The sequence below is a fragment of the Aristolochia californica genome, unplaced genomic scaffold, assembly GCF_029961685.1.
Source record: "Aristolochia californica isolate CCGP_79_NKW_82.1479 unplaced genomic scaffold, dmAriCali1.0.hap1 SCAF_12, whole genome shotgun sequence".
Taxonomy (NCBI): domain Eukaryota; kingdom Viridiplantae; phylum Streptophyta; class Magnoliopsida; order Piperales; family Aristolochiaceae; genus Aristolochia; species Aristolochia californica.
In genome coordinates, this window is record NW_027181793.1 from 3,008,938 (window position 1) to 3,017,646 (window position 8,709).

Consider the following 8,709-nt stretch of genomic DNA (forward strand, 5'->3'; position numbering starts at 1 on the left):
AAAAGACAAACAAAACTCAAACTAGAACTTTTCTAGGATGTGACCATAAGATAAAGATGCCTTTGTGACTCCTTTTGGATCTTCCAACTTATGTGATAAGGATTCCTGCTCATGGTAATCATGGTGGGTCCTACTTCTTATGGGATTGGGCCTAACTTGTGGGTCTTCCTTGGTTGTGTGACCCATCTTATAATACTCTTAGATATGTGGGTCTTCCTTGTCATGTGACCCATTTTATAATACTCTTAGATATGTGGGCCTTCCTTGGTCGTGTTGGCTTGGGCCCTATCTTCCAACATATGGACTCGCTGCAAATTATTTCATGTGTCCTTATTAAGGAATTTCATTATTTATTATGTGTTATTTGGGCATTGGTCCATATCAACTACTATTGTTGTGTTTCTTTGATTGAGACATTATTATTGAAGGACTTCTAAATTGCTGATTGTTCTTTGCATTGGTTACTTCGATGAAGAAGAAAGCACATGGTGACCCCGAAATATTATCTTCCGGTGATTAACTTTTACCCCCTTATTTGGCGAAATATTATCTTCCGGTGATTAACTTTTACCCCCTTATTTGGCAGTTTTACTCGTACCATTTGAGAGTCGGTACCCTATGTTGGGACAAAGTGATGGCAAAGCTTATTACTACACTTTTGAGCAATGCCTATAGACTCACTACCTATAGAGGATTGGAGTGTGCCCAAGATTCAACGTGAGTCAAGTCTATTATTCAACCAAGAGGTATTTTTTTAACAACCTTGAGAAAATCGATAGGCCCTATACTCCACAGTATGGCTACTTTTTCGCTTATAAAATATAGCGGAAAGTATTTTTGACTATGACCATTTGACTGGAGTATGGAGCTTTGTCTTATGGCTAGGAGTGATTTTACTCTCTCTTATATTATGCAAGTTGGGTCTCTCGGAAAAGAATAAAGGGACCACTAGGAAGATACTATACACCATTTACAACAAGCTGGGAGTTTATGATGTTCTCTAACACCCCAGCATGAGGAGGAGTGTTAGAAGATGGGCCCAAGCCCACATGATAAAGGAAGGCACACACATCCAAGTGTGTTAGAAGATGGGCTCAAGCCATGAGCAATGCTTATAGACTCACTACCTATAGAGGATAGGAGTGTGCCTAAGATCCAACGTGAGTCAAGTCTATTATTCACCCAAGAGGTGTTTTTTTAACAACCTTGAGAAAGTGGGTAGGCCCTGTGCCCCACAGTATGGCTACTTTTCCACCTATGAAATTGAGCGGAAAATATTTTTGACTATGACCATTTGACTGGAGTATGGAGGTTTGTCTTATGGTTAGGAATGATTTTACTCTCTTATATTATGCTAGTTGGGTCTCTTGGAAAAGAATATAGGGATCACTAGGAAGATCCTATACACCATTTGCAGCAAGTTGGGAGTTTATGATGTTCTCTCACCCCCTAGTTTGAGGGGGAGTGTTGGAAGATGGGTCCAAGTCCACACGACCAAGGAAGGCACACATTCCAAGTGTGTTAGCAGATGGGCTCAAGCCCACAAGACCAAGGAAGACCCACACGTCCAAGAGAGGTGGCATTATGGTAAATAAGAAGACTTCTCATAAAGATGGCACAAGGATGTAATTAGTCAAGGAAAAACATGTCTACTTATGTCTTTTCTTATATAAAGTTTGTAGCCCTAAGGATATTACAGACATTTTAACATCCTCTAAAAACCATAAATAGATGCCCTTGGCTTAGGGTAGAGCATTCAAGCTCTCTTTTAGCCTAAAGGCTCTCTCTCTCTCTCTCTCTCTCCTTTCACTCTTTTCTTTTCTTCTCGTTTCTTCTCCTCTCCCTCTCTTAGTTTGCTCGAGGTTCTAATTATGAGATCCTAAATTCAACAAATATCAAGTTATATAATTTAGATATGCTCAAAAAATTAAACTTTCGAAGCGAAACTAGGAGACTACTTGAAGATGAGTGATGAAAAACATATAAAAGATCTACTAAGGAGTAGATGACAGAGAGAGCAACATAACAATATTAGAAGGCAACCTAAAAGAATAAAATAATCAATTTCTAAACAATGAAAACGAAAAATTAAGTTTGGCACCAAAATAATTAATCCATTGTCTCTATCTTTGATCGAGCTAACTCACAAAATCCGCTTTAATCCCATGTTGAAATTTTTGGAGGGGAAAGTAATTCATTGTTGGTGTGTAAATTGAGTACATTGGGTCTCTGCTTAAAATAACGAGAATGCGTAGAATCAGGGTTAAATTAAACTACCTATGTCTTAGTTACTCTTAGAGTAGAACTCCTAATAAGAAGCAAAGTAAACAACTAATATATAGATTTAATAAAACAGAAGGACCAGTGAATTGAAAACCCTCAAAAGTATAGTGAGACTTCTTCCTATGAGAGTCTTGTATGATTCTACCATGTTAATTCTTCATCTATGAGATTTCGTTTCGTGAGAGTCATATAGAACTCTTCTATATCTGCTATTTAACTTGTGCAGCTAGTTTCACATTTTCTATCTATCATATGTCTTCTAATACGACAAAAGCTCAGGCACAAGCTCTAGCTAGTTCGTCTTCTTCTTATTCCCATTGTCAAATATTATATTCTATCCGTGTATTGTTTGAAACAATACATTGAAAATTTTGACCGACTAATGTAGCCTTAGGAGTACTTTTATTTACTATAAAAATTAAATTCCTATTTTTAAGAGTTTTGAGTTAGGTAGGACATGAATAGGGTTACACATTTCGTGTGTAATTTAAAAAAATAATAACTGCCTCCAAAATAATGAGGGATCCCTCCCCTTCTTCTCTATCATGTGATAGCAAGGTGAGCGTCAAATCCTTCCTCTTGTTGCAAAGAGAAGCAGGAAGGTAGGGGACATCATATGTAGGGTTTAGGGCTTAATCTTAGGTCAACCAAACCTAGTTACTTTGTAAGGTAAGTGACTGAGTCGATTTTTATAACATTGGCTGTTCTACTCAAAACGATAATATTTTTATAGAAAACTCTTACTTTCAAAAGATACACGATTCCTGATAGGAGTATCGTGTTTTTCCCCTTTTTTTTACCAAAATTGTAGCAGTAGAAAGTCCTTTGTCGAGGAAATTAAGCTCTCATTTAGTGGATAACCGTTGTCACACCCATAACAGATTTATTGTTTTTTGTCCTAACTTAGATGTTTAGTGGCTAAAGAGATCGAGAAGTCGTCAGAATGCTTTAATGACAGCGGCTTCATTGGGTTTGATTGATATGATGGGTTACATTGTCCAACTCTAGCTATGTGGAGAACAGCCCAAGATGAGTTGATTCAAACTTAGCTGTTTCCAAGCACCTAATGAGATTTTCCTCAGATTTGTGAAATCCACATTAAGCATAATCTGATTACTATAACTTTATTATCCTGGTCTTGTTAACCATCTCTGTTTGGGTAGTCTTTAAGTGTCTGGTCCATATCATATACGCGTGGATGAATATAAAAGGTCAATAAAGATTGACAATGGTTGGAAGAAAACAAACATCCCCTTTGGCATCCAAGAAACTGGACCTCAGTTAAAATATTTCAAGGTTCACTTTTAACTTGAAAGAATGCTGCAATTTTTCTCATCTTTAGATGAAGATGATGAAAGAAACATGCTCGAGTTTTTCAGAACGGTGAAAAAAATAATTCATTAAGAAAACTCCCGATTAGGGTTTTCGGGTGAAATCGACATTAACAACTGCCAATACTTCTCTTCATTTGGTGCTGTATAAATTTGTTGGGTTTTTTTTTTTTTTTTTTTGTGATTTCCTACTAAATTTCAAAGGTAGTTGTTCTAAGGAAGTTGAACCCAACTCATTATTTGATCTTATATTATTGTAGGAGAGGGAAAACAGAAGACTGAGCTAGGTCAAATAGAAAAGTATCCGTGTGAAGGTGTTGACTAAAGATAAAAATGAGAAATCGAGAGAGGAAGAGAACATGCATGAGAGGTATATGTCATATTCATGTCATCTCAATGGCCGGTTCACGGCCAGCTTATCTGCAACTCCATGCTTCTTAGTTCTTATGGCTGATTTTTCACGTATTAAATTACTTCTCTTGATATTGAAAACCAGAGTTACCTTTTCAAAATTGTGAAAATAGTTTCGTTTACATAAAGATACGTGAAGAACAGTTCTGTGTGAAAAAAGCATCTCCCGACCACGTTCTTATATGCCAAAGAGAAAGGAGAATGGAGGAGAGACATGAGCGGTGGAGCTTGAAGAAAGAGATTACAAAGCCGGACCCAAACAGCTTCTTCTTGTCATCTTCAATTAAATGCAAAAAGGCATTCTGCAGAAGATTGTGAGGTTATGGGAAGTTAAAAACAAACAAAGCTAAGAAGAAAGAAAAGAAAAGAAAAGAAAAAAAGGAAAAAGAAAAAAAGGTTATCTCGTCGTCGTCCCATCATCCAGAGAGTACTCACGGGTTTCTCTTGACCTCTACAGAACCCACAGCCCTCACCATCATTATCAACATCTTGTCTTCGTTCTATGAGGAATTTCTCATTTCTGCCAACGTCAAACCTTTTCTCCTTTCGCATATGACAATTTCTGTCTCTTCCTCTAAAGTTTTAGACTCTGGCCACCTCCCCTCTCCGCGTGCTTCCTTCTCCTTCTTTCTCTGCCTGTAACTAGTTCGTATTCGCATTCACCAAGGATGCGTCACATCAAGACGACTCGTTCTTCTGCAAACAATTTCTGAAATCTATATCGTTTCATTCCGGAAAATCCGATTTGCGGAAATGAACAGAAAATTATAACAAGTGGCCGGGATCTGGTTTTGAGAAAGACACCGATCCGTTGTTGACCCAGAAAATATCTTCTGTATTTACCGGTTTTTCCCTATTCTGGTATTCTTCTTTTACTCCGGTGATGCATCAACTACAGAGGGAAATTAACCAAAAACACTCGAAATCTTAATATACTTACGCTCTGTGGAAATTAAGCATGTGAAAGGCTGAATAAGAGGAAATTTCCAATTAAATTATTAGAGTATGGTGAGATTTTGATTTTGAAACACGTCGATCAGTTGAAGTCCTTCCAGTGTTCGGTAAAAGCTTTCTGGAAGAGGCTGTGCAACCAAACATCTGACGTAGCCAGTTGACTGCCTGGGTAAACGTAGTTTCGTACACGAAAGTAGCTCCTTTATCCATTCGAATACATTTCATTCTTTCTTATGTACGTCAAATAAAATTTTCAAATGAAATGATTTTTTTCCGATTCTTAAAATGAACAAAGCTCTGTTTAAAATAACCGATTCAATCGATCTGATTGTTGTTTTCTGAAAGACTTCTCACAATATGAATAGATCGATCTGATTGTTGTTTCATGCTAAGACACGTCTAAGGAAATTTCGTTAGATTTCCACTTTGTGGATAACTAGGAATGGAGGAGTCCGTAAACTGTAAAATTATTTTTTATTGGGAAAAATAAAAAAAAAAAAAAAAAAAAAAAAAAAAAAAAAAAGGAAAGAGACTAGAGGAGGCCTCCCACCGCTAAAGAGATCCAACCTGTCTCGTCTTCTCGAAATGTCTCTTTCTCATTTTAACTCCATAGTGCTGGACCCTTCGCGTATGCCCTGAAACCTAAGCAAATCTTTTCTTTCTCCAAATCATACCCTTCTTCTACCCCTAGTAACCAAATTTACAGCAGAAGAAATGGAGTGAGAGAGATTACAGACGGTAGAAGCAGCACCCTTAATTCTTTAGGGTTTGAAGGCTATTAACTGATTCTTATCTTCTGCTTCCACTTGCAAGAAAAAGGGCGAAAAAGGGTACGAGTTCGTTGTATAAAAGAGTCAGAAAGTTAGAGCTGCAAGGAATGATGAACTGGGACTGTCTCCCAAGTCAATTACCGGTAGCAGAGTGCGAGTGAAATCCAGTGGAGGAGAAAGAGGGTGTATGGCGATTGATAGAGCAATGAGCAGGGAAGATAAAGATGACCACGAGCTAGACGTTGTTATGCCGGGGTTCCGATTCCACCCAACGGAGGAAGAGCTTGTTGAGTTTTATCTTCGACGAAAAGTCGAGGGTAAACGCTTCAACGTCGAGCTCATCACCTTCCTCGATCTTTACCGTTATGATCCGTGGGAGCTTCCAGGTGATCTGAAATCCTTCAACCCATTTTCCTTCTTCTTCTTCTCGTTCTTTATTGTTATTATTGTTGCTTCTCTTTCGTTTTGGACTGAAATCTTCCTTAAAATTAGTTTATTACTCGAATTCGTCGTCTTCTTAACTGAGCCAGACGTTTTCCATGACAGCTTTGGCGACTATCGGGGAGAAAGAATGGTACTTTTATGTGCCCAGAGATCGTAAGTATAGAAACGGAGATCGACCCAATCGCGTGACGACTTCGGGCTATTGGAAGGCTACTGGCGCTGACCGGATGATCCGAACTGAAAGCTTTAAATCGATCGGCCTGAAGAAAACGCTCGTCTTCTACTATGGAAAAGCTCCCAAAGGAATCCGGACGAGTTGGATTATGAACGAATACAGACTGCCTCAGCAGGAAACCGATCGGTACCAAAAGGTTACAAAGCTTAGCGAACATACCGGCCCTTCTCTCTAATCTTCTATTCCAAGCCTTGAATAGGGCTGACAGTTTCCCCACTTTGCTGCATCATTTTTTTTTTTTTTTCTTTCGAAGTAGATGAATATTTTTAGTGTTTTTCATGGAAGAACTGCGGCTTTTAAGCCCTTTTTTCCCTGTTTATACCTTTCGTTCGACTCAGATTTTTTTTTATTTTTTTCTTTCCCGTTTTCGCTTCGGCTTTCTCTTCACTAAATTTTCCTTTATCGCTTGGTGTGGGTGACCTGATCTATACAGCAAGGAATCCCAGAAAGTATGTTATTACTTATTAGTAGTTCAGCTGAATCCCATGAACCAAAGGACTCCTGCTTTAATGGCGACTGGGCGGAAATTGATTCCGTCATCTGTTTCTCGGAGATTTTCTTATCTATTTAATCATTTCGTGACTCTCTGGTGCTTTAACAGGCGGAGATCTCGCTCTGCCGAGTCTACAAAAGAGCTGGAGTGGAAGAACATTCATCTCTGCCTGCTTCAGCCTCTACGAAACCTTCATCGTCCAAACGTGCTGAAACTGATAAGACCAGAAACACCGGTCATCCGGTGACGCCCTCCTCCCCGGCGCTCAGATTACATTCCCTGTCTATGGAAATGGAGATGTTACACCAAGTGGGCACAAGCAGCAGCAGCGAGGCTGGGTCCATGCTCGGTGCGCAGAAGGGTAGAGCTGCCTTCGGAACCATGCCCGCCGCCATGCTGGAAGAAGGAGAAACAGTAACTCAGACACAGCCCAACCAAACGGGCTCTCCTTCCACCAACTGCGTCTTCTTTCCTTGCTCTACGTCTTCTACCAAGCCCGTCAACGCTGTGGATGAGCTTCACAAACTCGTTGATTTCCAGCAGCTTTTCGAAGTGCATAACCATCCCGCCGCTCAGTACCTTCCGCTTTCTTCAACCCAGACAGAACCTCTTCCTCTCCATCTCATCCCCAACCATTCAGTCCCGTCAGTCCAGTCAGTCCAAGCTTCTTTTCAGGACAAGCTATGGCAGTGGAATACCATCCCAGAAGCTCATAGAGACTTCGCCAACTTCAAATGATCGATCCATGATCTCAACATATATGGTTGAAATAATGTCTTTTATTACACTACAAATTACCTGTCCTAGTATCTGTAAGCTTAGTCTAGGCTTCCGAAAAAATTAAGCACATCTCATGTATCTTAAAGACGATAAATATTGATTCCACTGGAAATGAGATTAACTGATATCCTTATTTTACCTGTCTGTGAAGATATCTCATCTTATCTTTTTGGAAACAGTATGTGGGTGGCTTCCGCCATGAAAATGGGAAAACGGGAGGTTTCAAGCTTTTGGGTTGTGCTCTGATGGTAGTATTCTGGTCAGGGTGGAGAACCGTGGGTAGCGTATCAACTGATTCATCGCCTAACGACTAGGCGACTGCGCTTCCAGTGCAGTTGGGGTTCTGTATTCTCTTCTTCTTCTTTACAATGCTAGGGGTTGTAGTTTCAGATCCATGGCCGCTTGTTTTGTTGCAAAAGTGCCACAGGTGCCTTCGATAGTAGGAGATTTTATGCGCAGAAGAATCCTTTCCACACAGAATTTTGCAATGTTCTAAATGATAAGGATTTGGTTGATGGAAAAGTTTTTCAATCTCGTTGAAATGCTTAGAAATATTTTTTCTACCACTACTGAGTTTCATAGTTAAAAGAGAATTACTTCTCCCTGATTGAGTCTCTTTCTCTACTTTGATTATCTCCTTCCTCGTGTCTCAATGAGTTCAATTGACCATCAAAAAGGTTGGGATTTGCCAAAACAAGAAAATGTGGAGCCTCTGGAATAAGATGCAGCGATTGATCTATCAAATAGAATCCACTTAAAAAGCCACTCACAGAATCATGTTTCAAAGGCTTTTGCATTCTTTCTGTTTCAGCAAATACAAGTCCTCTATAATTACAAACAAAAACTGTTCAGAGAAGGTTTTCCACATACTTATTCTCACTTCAGAATGTTGCACTCTTGTCCTGTTTATTCATATTCGACAGCAAAATTTACATAATCAGCAAGGCTAGGGCTGGGTCATCTCATGTGAGTTGGTTCTAGTCAACATTTTGCTTATATCTGTGCCCC

At 39.3% G+C, this 8,709-nt stretch overlaps 1 protein-coding gene across 1 annotated transcript; it reads left to right on the forward strand.

Moving 5' to 3' along the window:
* Positions 1-5,816: 5,816 nt before the first annotated feature.
* On the forward strand, positions 5,817-7,781 carry LOC137946911 (NAC domain-containing protein 35-like). The gene is made up of 3 exons (XM_068793192.1): positions 5,817-6,135; positions 6,296-6,564; positions 7,030-7,781. The coding sequence occupies exons 1-3, from the start codon at positions 5,937-5,939 to the stop codon at positions 7,657-7,659; spliced, it is 1,098 nt and encodes a 365-aa protein (XP_068649293.1). The 5' UTR covers positions 5,817-5,936; the 3' UTR covers positions 7,660-7,781.
* Positions 7,782-8,709: the final 928 nt, after the last annotated feature.